The sequence below is a fragment of the Zea mays genome, chromosome 4 (assembly GCF_902167145.1).
Source record: "Zea mays cultivar B73 chromosome 4, Zm-B73-REFERENCE-NAM-5.0, whole genome shotgun sequence".
NCBI lineage: Eukaryota > Viridiplantae > Streptophyta > Magnoliopsida > Poales > Poaceae > Zea > Zea mays.
Window position 1 is genome coordinate 129,538,806 of NC_050099.1, and position 19,560 is coordinate 129,558,365.

Sequence of the window (19,560 nt, forward strand, 5' to 3'; positions counted from 1 at the left end):
ACTCTCAAATCGAAAGCTTCCTTGAGGAGGAGGGCATCAAGCATGAGTTCTCTTCTCCCTACACACCTCAACAAAATGGTGTAGTGGAGAGGAAGAATAGAACTCTATTGGACATGGCAAGGACCATGCTTGATGAGTACAAGACTTCGGATCGGTTTTGGGCGGAGGCGGTCAACACCGCTTGCTACGCCATCAACCGGTTATATCTTCACCGAATCCTCAAGAAGACATCGTATGAACTCCTAACCGGTAAAAAGCCCAACATTTCATATTTTAGAGTCTTTGGTAGCAAATGCTTTATTCTTGTTAAAAGAGGTAGAAAATCTAAATTTGCTCCTAAGACTGTAGAAGGCTTTTTACTTGGTTATGACTCAAACACAAGGGCATATAGGGTCTTTAACAAGTCCACTGGACTAGTTGAAGTCTCATGTGACGTTGTGTTTGATGAGACTAACGGCTCTCAAGTAGAGCAAGTTGATCTTGATGAGATAGGTGAAGAAGAGGCTCCATGCATCGCGCTAAGGAACATGTCCATTGGGGATGTGTGTCCTAAGGAATCCGAAGAGCCTCCAAATGCACAAGATCAACCATCCTCCTCCATGCAAGCATCTCCACCAACTCAAAATGAGGAAGAGGCTCAAGTTGATGAAGAAGAAGATCAATCAAATGAGCCACCTCAAGATGATGGCAATGATCAAGGGGGAGATGCAAATGAGGAAGACAAGGAGGAAGAGGAACAAAGGCCGCCACACCCAAGAGTCCACCAAGCAATCCAACGAGATCACCCCGTCGACACCATCCTCGGCGACATTCATAAGGGGGTAACTACTCGATCTCGTGTTGCTCATTTTTGTGAACATTACTCGTTTGTTTCCTCTATTGAGCCACACAGGGTGGAGGAAGCACTTCAAGATTCGGATTGGGTGGTGGCGATGCAAGAGGAGCTCAACAACTTCACTAGGAATGAGGTATGGCATTTAGTTCCACGTCCTAACCAAAATGTTGTAGGGACCAAATGGGTCTTCCGCAACAAGCAAGATGAGCATGGTGTGGTGACAAGGAACAAAGCTCGACTTGTGGCCAAGGGATACTCCCAAGTCGAAGGTTTGGATTTCGGTGAAACCTATGCACCCGTAGTTAGGCTTGAGTCAATTCGCATATTATTAGCCTATGCTACTTACCATGGCTTTAAGCTTTATCAAATGGACGTGAAAAGTGCCTTCCTCAATGGACCAATCAAGGAAGAGGTCTATGTTGAGCAACCTCCCGGCTTTGAAGACAGTGAGTATCCTAACCATGTCTATAAGCTCTCTAAGGCGCTTTATGGGCTCAAGCAAGCCCCAAGAGCATGGTATGAATGCCTTAGAGATTTCCTTATTGCTAATGGCTTCAAAGTCGGTAAAGCCGATCCTACACTCTTTACTAAAACTCTTGAAAATGACTTGTTTGTATGCCAAATTTATGTTGATGATATTATATTTGGGTCTACTAACGAGTCTACTTGTGAAGAGTTTAGTAGGATTATGACACAGAAATTCGAGATGTCTATGATGGGGGAGTTGAAGTATTTTCTAGGATTCCAAGTGAAGCAACTCCAAGAGGGCACTTTCATTAGCCAAACGAAGTACACTCAAGATATTCTAAACAAGTTTGGGATGAAGGATGCCAAGCCCATCAAGACACCCATGGGAACTAATGGGCATCTCGACCTCGACACGGGAGGTAAGTCCGTGGATCAAAAGGTATACCGGTCGATGATAGGATCTTTACTCTATTTATGTGCATCTCGACCGGATATTATGCTTTCCGTATGCATGTGTGCAAGATTCCAAGCCGACCCTAAGGAAGCTCACCTTACGGCCGTGAAACGAATCTTGAGATATTTGGCTTATACTCCTAAGTTTGGGCTTTGGTATCCTAGGGGATCCACTTTTGATTTAATTGGTTATTCGGATGCCGATTGGGCGGGGTGTAAAATCAATAGGAAGAGCACATCGGGGACGTGCCAGTTCTTGGGAAGATCCTTGGTGTCTTGGGCTTCAAAGAAGCAAAATTCGGTCGCTCTTTCCACCGCCGAAGCCGAGTACATTGCCGCAGGCCATTGTTGCGCGCAATTGCTTTGGATGAGGCAAACCCTGCGGGACTACGGTTACAAATTGACCAAAGTCCCTTTGCTATGTGATAATGAGAGTGCAATCAAAATGGCCGACAATCCCGTCGAGCATAGCCGCACTAAACACATAGCCATTCGGTATCATTTTCTTAGGGATCACCAACAAAAGGGAGATATCGAGATTTCTTATATTAATACTAAAGATCAATTAGCCGATATCTTTACCAAGCCTCTTGATGAACAATCTTTTAACAAACTTAGGCATGAGCTAAATATTCTTGATTCTAGGAATTTCTTTTGTTAACTTGCACTCATAGCTCATTTGTGTACCTTTGATCATATCTCTTTCATATGCTATGACTAATGTGTTTTCAAGTCTATTTCAAACCAAGTCATAGGTGTATTGAAAGGGAATTGGAGTCTTCGGCGAAGACAAAGGCTTCCACTCCGTAACTCATCCTTCGCCGTCGCTCCAAGAGACTCTCCATTCTTAGGGGAGAAAAGCTGAGCATCAAAGAAAAGGACCTTGTCTTTGGGGGAGAGAGTAAGAGCCCAAAGCAAAAGGACCGGACTTCGTCTTTGGTATAATCTTAACTCATTTATCTATGACCAAAGGGGAAGATAGCACTTCGAGGGCTCTAATGATTCCGTTTTTGGCGATTCATGCCAAAGAGGGAGAAAGTAAGAGCCCAAAGCAAAAGGACCGCACCACCACCAATTTCAAAAACTTAGTGATGAATATTTTCAATTGGTATCCTATTGTGTTCAAAAGGGGGAGAAAGTAGCATTTCAAAAATGATATATCAAAACCCTCTTGAACACTAAGAGGAGGATCTCATTTAGGGGGAGTTTTGTTTAGTCAAAGGAAAAGCATTTGAAACAGATGGAGAAAATTTCAAATCTTGAAAATGCTTTGCAAAATCTTATTCATTTACCTTTGACTATTTGCAAAAGAACTTTGAAGAGGATTTACAAAATAGTTTGCAAAAACAAAACTCGTGGTGCAAGCGTGGTCCAAAATGTTATAAGTAAGAAACAATCCATGCATATCTCGTAAGTATTTATATTGGCTCAATTTCAAGCAACCTTTGCACTTACATTATGCAAACTAGTTCAATTATGCACTTCTATATTTGCTTTGGTTTGTGTTGGCATCAATCACCAAAAAGGGGGAGATTGAAAGGGAATTAGGCTTACACCTAGTCCCTAATTAATTTTGATGGTTGAATTGCCCAACACAAATAATTGGACTAACTAGTTTGCCCAAGTGTATAGATTATACAGGTGTAAAAGGTTCACACTTAGCCAATAAAAAGACCGAGCTTTGGATTCAACAAAGAAGCAAAGTGGCAACCGAAGGCCCTCTGGTCTGGGAGCACCGGACTGTCCGGTGTACACCGGACATTGTCCGGTGCGCCACTGGACAGTGTCCGGTGCACCAGAGGACTCCAACTCGAACTCGCCACCTTCGGGAATTTCCAGAGGCACTCGCGCTATAATTCACCGGACTGTCCGGTGTACACCGGACAGTGTCCGGTGCGCCAAGGAGGAGCGGCCTCAGGAACGCGCCACCTTCGGGAAACGGCAACGGCTAGTCCGCTAAAATTCACCGGACTGTCCGGTGTGCACCGGACTGTCCGGTGCAACTCCGGAGCAACGGCTAGTCGGCGCCAACGGCTACCTACGGCGCATTAAATGCGCGCGCAGCGCGCGCAGAAGGCAGGCGCGCCCATACTGGCACACCGGACAAGGAACAGTAGATGTCTGGTGTGCACCGGACACCCAGGCGGGCCCACAAGTCAGAAGCTCCAACGGTCAGAATCCAACGACAGTGATGACGTGGCAGGGGGCACCGGACTGTCCGGTGCGCCATCGAGCAGACAGCCTCCCAACGACCACATTTGGTGGTTGGGGCTATAAATACCCCAACCACCCCACCATTCATTACATCCAAGTTTTCCACTTCCCAACTACTACAAGAGCTCTAGCATTCAATTCTAGACACACCAAAGAGATCAAATCCTCTCCAAATTCCACACAACGCCATAGTGATTAGAGAGAGCGATTTGCTTGTGTTCTTTCGAGCTCTTGCGCTTGGATTGCTTTCTTCTTTCTTGATCCTTTCTTTGCAATCAAACTCACTTGTAATTGAGGCAAGAGACACCAAACTTGTGGTGGTCCTTGTGGGAACTTTGTGTTCCAAGTGATTGAGAAGAGAAAGCTCACTCGATCCGTGGATCGTGTGAGAGAGGGAAGGGTTGAAAGAGACCCGGCCTTTGTGGCCTCCTCAACGGGGAGTAGGTTTGAAAGAACCGAACCTCGGTAAAACAAATCTCCGTGTCTCACTTGCTTATTCGCTTGTGATTTGTTTTGCGCCCTCTCTCGCGGACTCGCTTTTTTATTTCTAACGCTAACCCGGCTTGTAGTTGTGTTTATATTTGTAAATTTCAGTTTCGCCCTATTCACCCCCCCTCTAGGCGACTTTCAAGATGCCTCTCCAAGATGTTTTACACGATGCTGGGGATAGGGGGATAGAGCAAATCTATAGAGGAGAATCTTACCATGAGTTGCGCAGTGCCCTGATCCGCCCACGATGATAGTGGCCTGACCGTGGTGCTTACGGTCCAACGAGAAATTCCCGCCTGCAGGAAGACCGATTCCTGAGCGCGGGTGATGCTACATGTTCATGGAACATTGGTGGATTCGAGGGAGGGTATTCTACCTCAAATCGGGTTGATGGTGGTTCAGTTCATGTGCTACGACAGCTTTGCGATGTCTGCACGCTCCCCACCAAGGAAACTACCGATTCCCTGGGCTTAGGATCCACATAGAACTCCCGCAACACCCACGAAGCTCTCCGAAGATTCACTCGGCTTGATACATCCGCGTAGGCATTGGTCGATGGTGGAGGCAACTCTCTCGTCTTGGTTGCGGGTGGTCATATCTCTCTGTGGCGACTCGGCTCTCACAACTAGGGCTCTTGGTGACTCGGGCGAATGGGGGTGGCAGTGCGGGGCATGAGCTTTTATCCTTAGCGAGGGAGTTGCAACAACCCTGGTTTCATGGAGAGTTTGTTATGCTAGCTGGAGGTGGTTGGCAACGGTCGGCGAGCGGAGGCACGACCCTCGTGGTTCTGTTCTAGTCTCCCGCGACGACGCCGTGAAGATGCTGACCTTTCGGTCCCACGCGTAAGGGTCCGTGAGTGGAGGGAGACTAGCCCGTGGGGCTCGAGTTTCGAGGAAACTGCTGTCGCGCGTGGGGGGATGAGGCTGACGCCCAGGCCTGCCTATCAGCGCACGCTAGTGGCGGGTGGTTGCTGCCCGTGTTGGGCCAACGCATGTGGTAACTGGGTTGACTGGAGGATGTTCGGCCAAGGTGTAGGTTTGTCCTTTTTCTTTCCCTCTTTTTTCAATTTTCAGCAATTGAGTTCAAATCCAAGTCCAATTATAGATTGATTCTAAATTTTCAAATCAAAATGCAATACACAAAATACCAGCATGAGATACACACTTGTTCCATATTTATTTAGTTATTTCTTGCTTTAACTATGCCCATAATTGTGGATATGCATAGAAGAAAACAAAATCACATAAACCATACTATTCATAGACCTCTTTTATTTCTCTAAACTTCGGGTATTACAAATAGAAAAGCTGGGAGTACATTTGAAGAGAGGTAACTTTATAGGACTTAGTCAATTAGTTTGTACTCTAAATGTGTTTGTCTAAGTCACAAGAAGGTACTCCCAAAAGTTGAAGTCAAAAGGAAAAGAAAAGGACGAAGGCACATAAGCGCGCTGCTGACTAGGTAGCACTGGACTGTCTGGTGCCCTTTGCCCAGTCTCGGGTGTCTCTGCTAAAAATGTCGGATAGTCCGGACCCTCCAACGACTATCTTCAATGGATACTCGGAGGCAACGGTTAGCTGGTGCACCGGACAGTCCGATGCTCGTCAACATGAATGGAAAGTGGTCAATCAGACGACTGTTGCTGCCAGGCTACCAGTGGTGCACCGGACAGTCTGATGGCACACCTGACAATTCGGTGCACCTGCATCAGAGGCAATTTTTTCCAGGATGTAAGGAAAAATGGACCCCGTGCCATTTGGCTAAATGAGTTTTGGTGTTTGATGATTAACACAACCTGTGAACTAATGTGTTTGCTAGTGTTTATGTTTATAGTTCACAGGATGTGAAGAGGATTGGACTAAGACACTGAGGATGCAACACCTCAAATGAAGACATAAAAAGAGCTTAGAAGTCCAAGACTCAAGACCAAAGGAGCCCAAGAATAAAATACAGAAGACCTAGAAGATGGGCTGTCAGCTGGCGCACCGGTGGCACACAGATGGCTCACCGGTGGCGCACAGTTGGCGCACCGGTGGCACACAGTTGGCTCACTGGTGGCACACAGTTGGCGCACCGGTGGCACACAGTTGGCTCACCGGTGGCACACAGTTGGCGCACAGGACAACCAACAGAGTTTTCTGAGAGAAGGCACCGGACTGTCCGGTGTGCACCGGACAGTCACTATTCACTGTCCGGTGCACCTAACGGCTAGCTCAGAACTAGCCGTTGGCTGTGCACCGGTGGCACACAGTTGGCTCACCGGTGGCACACAGTTGGCTCACCGTTGGCACACAGTTGGTGCACCGGACTGTCCGGTGTGTCAGAACTAGCCGTTGGCTGCACGGCATTGGCGCACTGTTGGCGCACCGTTGGCTCACAGTTGGCGCACTGTTGGCACACAGTTGGCGCACCGTTGGCTGACAGGACTGTCCGGTGTGTCAGAACTAGCCGTTGGCTGCACAGCGTTGGCACACTGTTGGCGCACCGTTGGCTCACCGTTGGCGCACTATTGGCACACAGTTGGCGCACCGTTGGCTGACAGGACTGTCCGGTGTGCCACCCTTACAACAGTCTGCTTTCCAACGGCTAGTTGAGTTGGGGCCTATATATACTTCATCCAATCAACCATTTGAATGTGTGGGAGCCCAAGCAAAATACCAAGGCATATTGTAGACATTTCCAAGTGCTCAAACACCCAAGTGCTTAATAGAATCACTCGGTGATTAGCGTAGGTGCTTTGCGAAGTGCTTAGGTTAGTTAGACCGCTTTAGCGCTTGCTCTAGGTGAACCCTAGATTGTTGAGTGAGTTTAGATAAACCTCACAACCCCTCGGCTCTTGCGTGAGCCATTGTAATTGTACCGAGTGGGGCGAGAGTCTTGCGAGTCCGTGACAACCGCGTTTGTGTCACGGCCGCCACCGTGTACCGGAGGGAACGAGGGCCGCGGCGTTTCGGCCGGAAGCTCGATAGTGGAGACGGCGGGGAGCGTCCGAGAGGAGCCGGAAGCGGAGCACCACTTGCGTGTGGAGAAGGCCCGCGGCTCTCTACGGAGTTACTTGACCGAGGTGCTTGGCCCTCGCGTGGGCTTCCCTTCGCGTAGGGGCACCAACGAGGATTAGTCGGGACCTTGCACGGTTCCGGATACCTCGGTAAAAATACCGGCGTCATCCACGAGAGTTTGCTTCTCTACTTTGCTCTTTAAGTTTCCGCATTTATATTAAGCATTTAAGTTTCAATCTTGTATTCATACATATCTAGTGTAGATTGAAACTTAGCCTTTGCGGTAGAGATAGCAACACTTAGACAAAACCTAGTTTGCACATTCTAGTTTGACTATTTGCATAGGTTTTGCTCTAGGGATTTAATTGTGGCCTAGTTTAGCGAAAGTTTTAGAAGTCCTAATTCACCCCCCCCTCTTAGGCGTCACCCGTTTCCTACACAGGATTTGGATCCTCTTTGAATGGAAAGGGGCAACGGCTAGGGCTCCTTTGGGGCTATAAAAGGGACCACTATGCGCCCATTTGAAAAAAGTGCAGCCAACAAGTGCATACGTCATAGTGATCAATTCTATCTCTCCCCCTCTTTTGTATCTCTCTAGTTTGTGTAGTGGCAAAGTTATAAACCATTAGAGAGAGGAGAAGTGTTGTTGAGAGCTAGAGCAAGATCTTGTGTGTATTATTACTCTACCGAAGTGATGTCAAGAAGATTATAAGCAGTCGCAACATCGTTGTAACCGACATCGACATAGTCGAAGGCTCTACGTGTCGCATTGACAGATCTGAGCAAACAGAGAATGGAGTAAGATACTCCAAGCCAAGGTGTGGCTAACTCAAACGTGGACTAGGCAAGCATTTGAGGCTTGGCCGAACCAAATGATAAACCCCTGCGTCTGTGCGCTCTGCTCTGTGTTGTGTTCTGTCTCTTTGTCTTGATTGTTTTTATACTTGCACTTCAATACTTATATGTGATATAAGTGGTCTTCGAAGTGCAGGATAGTTTGAGATAGGAACTTCATTTCCGCTGCGATCTACTCGACGTGTCATTCTTTATGTTGTGATTAGACTTCGAGTAGAGTAAGATTTCAAGTTTTTAAATGATATTTTTATTTGCATATTCACTGCTCTAGGCGACATCTAGATCTTGTTCAGGATAAAGGGAACTTTCAAGTACGTACCATCTTCCACTAGGGAAGGAGCGTAGAAAGCCCTTGGCCAGCTGAAAGTCGCCAAGAGGGGGGTGAATAGGCGTAATCTGAAATTTACAACTTTAAACACACACTACAAGACGGGGTTAGCGTTAGAATTAAATTCAAGTCCGGGAGAGAGGGGAAAACAAATCAAATGGAAATCAAGTGAATGAACACGGTGATTTGTTTTACCGAGGTTCGGTTCCAAAGAACCTAGTCCCCGTTGAGGAGGTCACAAAGACCGGGTCTATTCCAACCCTTTCCCCCTCTCAAACGGTCACTTAGACCGAGTGAGCTTTTCCCTTAATCAATCGGGTCACTAAGACCCCGTAAGGACCACCACACTCTTTGGTGTCTCTTGGTTTGATTACAAGTCACTTGAGAACAAGAATGAGAAAGAAGAAAGGCAATTCAAGAGGCAAGAGCTCAAAAGAACACAAAATCTCTCTCTCTCACAAGTCACTAAGTGTTTGAGATGAATTTGGGACTTGGAGAGGCTTTGATCTTTTGAATTGTGTCTAGGAGTGAATGCTAGAGCTCTTGTATTGAATGTGATGTTCAGAAATCTTGGATGCTTGGAGTTGTGGTGGTTGGGGGGTATTTATAGCCCTCAACAACCAAAGTAGTCGTTGGGGAGGCTGCTGGCGATGGGCGCACCAGACAGCCCGGTGCGCCACCGGACATGTTCTGTTTACTGTCCGGTGCGCCGCCACGTCACCCAACCGTTAGGGTTCGGAGCAAAGTCGACCGTTGGAGATTTGTCTCCTTGCGGCACCGGACAGTCTGGTGCCACACCGGACACTGCCCGGTGCGCCTCTGACTCTGCGCACACTATTCTTCACTGTTCCTCTATCAGCGGCTTTTGCAGTCAACTGTTGGAGTGAGTAGCCGTTGCTTTGCTAGCACACCGGACAGTCCGGTGGCACACCGGACAATCCGGTGAATTATAGCGTTGCGTGGCTCAGTTTTCCCGAGAGTGGCTGTTTCATCTTCTTACGGACATGGTGCACCGGACACTGTCTGGTGTCAAACCGGACAGTCCGGTGCACCAGTCCAAAGCACACTCAAGTCCTTTTTTCTCCTTTTGAATTGGGTCCCTAACTTGAATATTTATTGGTTTGTGTTGAACCTTATGCACCTGTAGAACATGTATTCTAGAGCAAACTAGTTAGTCCATATGTTTGTGTTGGACATTCAACCACCAAAATTAATTGTGGGAAAAGGTTAACCCAATTTCCCTTTCACCAGCCATGACACAGCACCATCGCGGGTGTAGCCTCAACGCGAGTGTGTCACCAGCATGCGAGTGCAGCCCCAACGTGCAGGCTCGACCCCAGTGTGTGCGACCCCCAGCGCGAGAGCAGCCCTGATGCTTAGGCACGGGCTCGGGTGCGGCCTCGAGTCCTAGACTGTAGGCATGGGCGCTGCTCTGGCGAGGTCTCAACCTTGACCATGGGGCGGGCGTAGCCCCAACCACGACCAACCATGGCCTCGAGCAAGCGTGGCCTCGGCCAGCCGCCGCCTTGCGCGTGCGGGCAAGCCTTGTTCAGTGATAGCATCGAGTGGACACGATCCTGGCTAGCCGCTGCCTAGCATGAGCGCAGCTACGACGAGCCTCGTATAGGTGGACAAGGCATCCCTCTGGCCCATCGCTTCTTCAATCCATCGTGGGGATGGGCCATGATTGTGTTCCCCACACAGGCGTGGGTGATGTAGGGCCTGTTTGGTTCAACTTATTTCTAAGGTGCTTTTTCGAGAATCTAACTATGGGGAGAATGTGGCTGCGAAGAGAATCTAAGTATTGTGGAGATTACATGCGAAGGAAGATAAAAGAGTCCATAGGGTCTAGGATGTAGAAAGTGACAATTTCCTACTATCTCAATGACTCGACCGATTCAGTGTTCACGCTGATTTTAGATGATTTTGACTAAAGTGGTTCTCATAGAAACATGCTAAAAAGTTGGGCGTTTGGTAATCTACAATAGCTTCTAGTGGCCAGAAGCTGGAAACAATTGATATAAACATTGTCGTAAAGCAGTGTGCCATTCAGTGCAGCGAGGAGGGAGATGGCAGGTGTGTGTATTCCTATGCTTCTCGTCGCGCATGCCGCAGAGGGTGAATACTGTTTGAGTATGGAGCGAAAGCGAGAGACAAATGGCAAGAGTGAAACATATATACACAAAGAGGTGTCTTGAATAGGCTAACCCAAGAGGTGTCTCTACAACATAAGGGGTGTCTTGAAGAGATGAGATAATTTCTCAACCTTCAATAATATTGTTAATTCCTTTAAGAAAAAAATGTGGAAAAACTTAGGAATTTATGTAGACAAATAGTACCTATGAACTCCTCAAAACCTAGTGGGAAAAATAAGGAGTATGACCATGGTGCACCATTGTTCTTCATGGACCTATAGTCTAGAGAACAATAGTATGTCTACAACCATCATTTCTAAAAACCCTGATGGGGAAAATAAATGATGAGACATACAATTTAGGCCAACATTTCTCTAAGATAACCTTGTTAGAAAATCTAAGAAATCAACATATCAGCCGAGTCTCCTTAAAACCCAACGAGAAAAATAAGGAGAATAATCACGATCTATTGTTGATCCATTGAAACTCTTATGGGATAAACTCATAACCTAGTTCAAATACAACAACAACTATGTTATAATGTATCATCCTCGAAAACCCTACGGGGAAAAATAGATGATATGTCATAGGACTTGTGTTGATGTTGACTCAATAAAAACTTTGAATGAGAAACCCAAACATGGGAAAACTCATGTAAAGAAAAGAGTACATCATGATGTAGAAACAAGTTCTTTCGATCAAGAGAAAACTCCCATTGATCCTTGCAAATCACTAAGTCATCCCATACCTACTCAGACACATTTAAAAATATGGAGTAAGGTAGATACTTAGTTCGTAACTTGTTTTCATCTAAACAACACAAAGTAATATTATCTTCATAGATAATAAGGTCAGTGATAGTAAAATCATGACTATCACATACCCTCAGTATATAGACTATCATTTTGTACAATCACACAAAGTGTGCTACAAAATGATTAGTGTAAGTGACCATTAATCTATGTTGATAGACATTTATCAAACAACAGGTCCAACTTACCTGAAGTATATCATTGATCTTGCATCTAGGGATCTTCTATAGATATTCAAGATTAGTATATCCAAACATAACAAGATCATGAGTACTCTTAGAGAACATAACTCGATCTCATGTGCTGTAAGCTAGCAAATCATTGCAAAGCAATATCTGGCCGGATGCTCTTGCAATATACAATAGCATATCTCATGATCCGAGAGAATCAAATAACCATGATTCCCTCATATTGAATTTCTTAAATATATGTCGGATATAGACAACTTTGTATCTAAGATACTCAAGAGAGTTTACTTTGAATTGAAAATTTCTTTCAATTCATATCCTCTATCTTGAACTCCATTGATAAGTAATGTATGTTTAGAAATATGTTACACATATTTACACTAAACATACCATTCTTCGTGTATCCCTTCGGAAGGAAGGATTCACTAGGTCGATTGTACCATATTTGATCGGGATGCTCTAAGTCACAGACTTCCAAACATGGCAAATTTGTGATTGGTGATTATGTATTTGGAATCCTTCAAGACTCCACAAATACCATAATCTAGTGACGACATATGCATATGTTGTCACTACATCTATCAACTGCAAAGATAGATGATTTACTACCTACAGGATTGTATCAAAATTTTACTACTCGCAGTAGAGGAGAATTTAAAGCATTCAAATAATGCTTGAGTTTGCGTAAAAACCCAGTTGCTACTAGCCATGCTTTCTCACCACCTCATTGTTTCACAGTCTATGAAAACAAATTTGTATCCATGGTAATATACCATGAAGTGGAAATAATTCAACATCTCTTTTCGGGGAGCAAGGCTATGTCTACAACATTGTATCACTCAACAAGATCCAGATTGAGCATACTCATGCTCTGTTATGGCCATAGTCATTTGTATCACTTGGAGCACATATACAATTGTTGAGATGTATGTGTCAACACTTGTAGCTTTCAAATAACACAATTCTCCAGTTGACATAAAGTCATTTTCTTATGCATCCTTATGATTCCTCGTAAAATCTCAAAACGAGAATCAAGAGCTTCCAATACCCTAGCCTCATCAGTGCACACTGAGCTAGGTTGTGAATGTCTTCCATTCATAGGATAATACATATCCTCTAGGTGTCCACCAACATTAGGTTGGTTACCAACGAATAGTTGGTCTGCATTTACTATCTGAGATCTAGCCTTTAGCTGCTTGCAAGTTTCTTAATCCCAATTTATTACCATACTTCCCCCGCTCTTATTTACAACATCGTTGCAATAGGGAGTTAAGTGGTTTTCCATGTAACCACTCTTTCTGGCACTTCCACATAGGATTAATTTGAGTGACACCTCATAGTACATGCACATGACAGTCAATTTGCAACTTCTTGCAAATCATTCGAATCCAAAGGTTCAATTTTAGTACGTGATCCTAAGCATGAATGCTTACTACATTCATTATAATTTTCTGGCATTCTTTTTGGTACTTGAAATCTCCCCCTAATGCCTAGAAAAGGTCATGATTCAAGCTAGCGTACAGGTCGTAAATAGATTCTCATGATAAGATTCTAAATACTTAATGATTGACAGAGAATGAATTCTCACATAGATTCCTAGCTTTTTGTTTGCCTATGCATGTACGCTGTGGTGGTGAGATTGGGAAAACATACCCAATGTACGCATGGGAAATCTTTCATGGATTCCCACACTCTAAAACCATAGGGGAACTTGTATGTGTAGTTAATCACAAGTCAGGAGCGTGCAAAACTACCTGACACCAACCATAACTAGTTGGAAGCGACAATTCATTACTGATGGTCATGAATGATATGAAATTTTTGAATCTATCACATATTCGTCATATCCATTATGGATATCATTATGAATACCAAGACAAACAATTGTTAATGTAATCAGATTTGGTAAAATCAATAGTGTGGATGCTAATGTGCTTAAGCTTGAGGCATTATTACTTAATGGTCTCATGTTGTCCGAAGGACAGACTTCAGGTCATCATATAGATGCACTAAAGAACCATGTAAAGCCTTTAATGTCCATACAATCTATGTAATGGACCACACTCATTCTTTTAAAAACAATTCAAAGAACTTAACCAATTCAGATCAGATTTTAAAATAAGAGGGACTTAAAATCTCGTTCCTGATGATACTCATCAAGTATCCATCTTATGGAAAAAACATGACCAATAGAATTGTCCATAACTTTTCATTTCATCCCAACAATGGAATGATAAATTCAATCTTACCTAGCATGGTAAGTTTCATCACATGAAAAGTTATAACAAATGCAACACATTGTATGGGAGGATGTATGTAGAACACAATTCATAAGAAATGTTTCCAAGAAACATACACAATATCCATCGCTATCACCTAGTGTTTCCACACGATAGAAATTATATGGATATCTCTATATCTTGGTAAGATCAAACTAGGATATATCAAGACATCATTGATACCTCCATTACCCTAGGGAATATGATAATAACATATCATGATATCGTATGAAGCGATTGTCAAAATATTTCTTTCCTCTTTCCAAAGGAATATGAAAATATTTTGTTTCCATACTTATAGAGTTTGTGGTTCAATTCTCCACATTGCATGTTTCTTCCTCAATTGAAAGAATCCTCGTACAAGTTTGCACAACTCAAATTAATGAGTCTTCAACTCTAATTGATGAGTTTGTTCAACTCTAATCGAGGATGTATTGATATGCTATTCTCACATTCCTTTGGAAAGAGGAAAGAATATTTTGACAATTGCTTCATGCGATATCATGATATGTTATTATCATATCCCCTATGGTAATAGAGGTATTAAGGATGTATTGATATGTACTAATTTGATTTTACCAACTTATAGAGATATCCATATAATTTTCTGTCATGTGGAAACACAAGACGATAGTGATGGATATTGCATGTGTTTCTAGGAAACATTTCTTTTGGATTGTATTCTACATACACCCTCCCGTACAATGTGTTACATTTAACTTTTCATATCATTGATGCTTACCATACTGGGTAAGATTGAATTGTTCATTCCATCATTGAGATGAAATGAAAAGTTATGGACAGTTCTATTGGTCATGTCTTCTCATGGGATTGATACTCTACGAGTATCATCGAGAACAAGATTTTAAGTCCCTCTTATCTTAAAATCTGATCTAACTGCCTTAAGTCCTTTGAATTGTTTTCAAAATAACGAGTGTGGTCCATTATAGAGATTGTATGGACATTAAAGGCCTTACATGGTTCTATGGTGCATGTACATGATGACTTGAAGTGTTTCCTTCGGACAAAACAAGACCATTAAGTAATTATGTCTCAAGCTTGAGCAAATTAGCCTCCACACTACTGAATTTACCAAATGTTCTTAGGATGACGATTGTTTGCCTTGATAATCAGAATATTATCCATAATGGATATGACGAATCTATAAATCAGAAGACCAGCCATGACCATTAGTAATGAATTATTATTTCCAACTGGTTATGGGTGGAGTCAGGAAGTTTTGCATGCTTTCGACTTGTGATTAATTGCATGTAAGAGTTCCCCTATGGTTTTAGTACTTGGGAATCCATGAAAGATTTCCCATGCGTACATTGGGATGTTTTCCCAATCTCACCACCACAACGTACATGTATGGGGACACAGAAAGCTAGGGATCTACGTGAAAATTCGTTCCCTATCGATCATTAAGTATTTAGAATCTCTTTGTGAGAATCTATTTATGGCCTATACGCTAGCTATATTTGAACCATGAGAATTTCCAGTTTTTAGGGGGAGATTTCAAGTACTAGAAAGAATGACAGGAAATTATATGGAAAGCAATATGCATTCAGGCTCAGGATCACATACTAAAACCGAACCATTTTTGGGTTTAACAAATTTGCAGGAAGTTGCAAATTGACTGCCATGTGCATTTACTATTAGGTGTCACTCAAATTAATCCTATGTGGAATGTGCCAGAAAGAGTGGTTACATGAAAACCACTCCGACTCCCTGTTGCAACGATGTTGTAAATTATAGGGGGAGATGTATGGTCACAAATTGGGATTTAGATTCTTGCAAGCAACTAAAGGCTAGAGCTTCAAATATAGTAAATGCAGACCAACTATTTGTTGGTAACCAACCTAGTGTTGGTGAACACCTAGAGGATATGGATTATCATGTTAATGGATGACATTCACAACCTAGCTATTTGCACACTGATGAGGCTAGGGTATCAGAAGCCATTGATTCTTGTTTTAGGATTTCACGAGGAATCATAAGGGTGTTTAAGAAAATGATTTCATGTCAACTAGAGAATTGTATTATTTGAAAGCTACAAGTGTCAACACATACTTCTCAGCAAAATGTATATGCACTCGAAGTGATCCAATAGACCATGGCCATGGCAGAGCACGAGTATGTTCAAACTGGATCTTGTTGAGTGATACAATGTTGCAGAGATAGCCTTACTCACCGGAAATAAGTGTTGAATTATTTCCAACACATCATAGTATCTTACTGTGGATACAAATTTGTTTTCATAGACTTGGAAACATTGAAATGGTGAGAAAGCATGGCTAGTAGCAACATGTTTTTTATGCAAACCCAAGCATTCTTTGAATGTTATATATTCTTCACTACTATGAGTAGTAAAATTCTGATACTATACTTTGGCAGTAAATCATCTATTTGTGCAGTTGATAGATGTAGTAACAATATATGCATATGTGGTCATTGGATTCTGGTATTTGTGGAGTTTTGAGAGAATCCAAATACCTAATCCCTAATCACAAAATTTAAAATGCTTGGAAAGTATTTATGACTTAGAGCGTAACGATCGAATGTGGTACAATCGACCTAGTGAATCATTTTTTTTTCTCGAAGGGATACACGAGTAATGATATGTTTAGTGCAAGTGTGTGCAACGCATTTCTAAACATACATTATTTATCGACAGAGTTCAAGATAGAGGATATGGATTGAAAGAGATTTTCAATTCAAAGTAATCTCTCTTGAGAAACTTGGATACGAAGTTGTCTATTTCCAACATATATTGAAAACTTCAATACGAAAGAATTATGGCTATTGTATCTTGCAAAAGGCATCTGGCCGAATATTATTTTTGCAATGATTTGCTAACTAATAGCACATGAGATCGACTTGTGTTCTCTAAGGTACTCATGATCTAGGTATGGTTGGATATACTAATCTTGGATATCTATAGAAGATCCCCAGGTACAAGATCATTGATATACTTCACATAAGTTGGACCTATCATTTGATAGATCTCTATCAACAAAGATTAGAGGTCACTTACACTAATCATTCTATAGCAACACACCATGTGACTGTATAGAATGATAAACTACATAATGAGGGCATGAGGTGGCCATGGTTTTTACTATCATTGACCTTATTATCTATGAAGATAATATCACTTTGTGTTGTTCAGATGAAAATAAGTTACGAACTAAGTCTTTACCTTACTCCATATTTTTAAATGTGTTTGAGATTTGCTATGAGATGACTTAGTGATTTGCTAGGATCAGGGGAGTTTCCTCTTGATCGGATGAACTTGTTTCTACATCATATTGTACTCTTTTCTTTGCATGAGTTTTGGGTTTCTCATTCAAAGTTTTTAATGAGGCAACATCAACACAATGTCTATGTCATATCATCTATTTTTTCCTGTAGGGGTTTTCGAGGATGATACATTATCACATAGCTATTGTTGTATTTGAACTAGGTTATGAGTTTATCTCACAAGAGTTCAAATGGATCAAGATAGATTATGATTATTCTCCTTATTTTTCCCGTTGGGGGGGTTTAAGGAGAATCGACTGATATATTGATTTCTCAGATTTTATGACAAGATTATCTTGGAGAAATATTGGTCTAAGTTGTATGTCTCATCATTTATTTTCCCCACTAGGGTTTTTAGAAATGATGGTTGTAGACATACTATTGTTCTCTGGACTATATGTCCATGGAGAACAATGTCGTATCATGGTTGTACGCTTTATTTTTTCCACTGGGTTTTGAGGAGTTCACTTGGTTCTATTTAACTTACACATATTCATAAGTTTTTCCGCATGTTTTTCTTAAAGGAATTAGCAACATTATTGAAGGATGTTTATGCTAGATTCGATCACGGGTGGTGTTGAGAAATGATCTCATCCCTTCAAGACACCCTTTGGATTTGACCCCTTGAAGGAACCTTTTGGACTTGCCTCTTCCATACACTCTTTTGTATCTATATAAAGAAGACATTCAATCAATAAAGATAATAGAGATTTCACTCATGTCATTATGTCTCCATAATCAAACAACTACACCATAGATTCGCCTTCGAGCTAGGAGAACAGTCAAACTTGCGCGTGGGCCGAGTCTACAATAAACCCCCCACACACACTCGTACACTTCAAACGTGCGGTGCCTAGTGCCTTGCGTCCTCCTGTAGGGCTTGTTCGTTTAGCCCATTCCCTGCCGGGGTCGTGGACGGATCCACGTGGAACAACCTTGCTTGGATTTAATCCTAGCCTGGAACAAAAGTTGTGTTCGGTTAGCCCACACAGGGTTTTGAGCCCGATACATCCCGACAAAAACCTATCGCCTCGACCCGGGAAATGAACCCAACCCCGATGGCGTGGGAGATTTCCCCACGAACGCACGTCCGTCAGCCACCGCCACCCTGTTCTCACTAGTAGTCGATGTTGTTCTCACCAATATTCTTCTTCAATTCCTTCTGCTTATGTTGTATCTAGGGTGTTTAGGGTTCTTGGTTTTGTTCTTGCTTCTCTTCTTGGATCCAGAGTATATTTCCAGTGCCAGCCCCATGTCTCACGTCCCTGCCGCGCCCAGGACACACCGGCACGACGGCAAGAAAGGGCGGCGGCAGGAGGAGCAGCAGCGGCGAAAGGCTGTCGTTGTCGGAAACGCCGGTGGCCTCGTCAGCCCGGCTGGCTCGTCCCGCTACTTGCTGAGCGACCGCTTCGCCGCCACCGAGGAGATCCAGGAGGTGGAGTCTGCCCCGGCCGTCGACGTCAAGCCCAAGCGGGAGGAAGTAGGTGAAGCTGCTGATGCGAAGAGCGCGCAGGCGCAAGAGTAGGCACAAGAGCAGGTGAAGTTACTGAATACTCACTAGTACAAGTTATGACTAGCGTGCAGTACTTGTGTGATTCCTTTTATTATTGTTATTTTTAACTTTTGGCCCTACTCTTCTTGATTAGAAAATGATAAGAGAAATCAAAAGTGAGATGATGTGATCAGTGACAACAATCATATCAGCGTGGGGGCTTTGAGATTATGTGATAGAAAAATCGTAGCTTTATGGCTTACAGGATCGTTATCAGAACTTGATAAGCATAGCGCCTCTGATTTTTTTCAAACAATAACATGTAAACAAAGGCGCATCTTAGGTTTCAAGCCTGTGGATTTGTCTCGTTTAGTTCAGTAGTACCTGTGAAGCAAACATATGGCTCCTGCTAGATTCGCCTAAGAAAAGCATGCATTGGCATCTTAGCAGGTGGTTGTGCTCAAGGTATCCCTGCACTGCAAAGCATGCGCCGGGAAAGTGAAGAAGCACCTCTCCAAGATGGAAGGTGAGCCTAGCAGCTACTACTGTATTTCTTCAGGATCTGAAACTTCTGTTCGGAGTTCATAGATCACCACTAACCATTGGCCTGTGGATGCAAGCAGGCGTAACGTCGTTCAACATCGACTTCTGTTTAAGGGAGGATGATAATTTTACATTTTACTGCAAGTTGCCAAAACTACACTCATTTT

At 43.2% G+C, this 19,560-nt stretch overlaps 1 protein-coding gene across 1 annotated transcript in view; it reads left to right on the plus strand.

Annotated features, from left to right (window-relative positions):
• LOC109945802 (uncharacterized) overlaps positions 1-18,883 on the plus strand; it is a 41,318-nt gene extending 22,435 nt beyond the window's left edge. Inside the window, exon 2 of the mRNA XM_020552160.1 lies at positions 18,540-18,883. Coding sequence (XP_020407749.1) covers positions 18,540-18,883 — 344 coding nt within the window. The remainder of the gene's footprint in view (positions 1-18,539) is intronic.
• Positions 18,884-19,560: the final 677 nt, after the last annotated feature.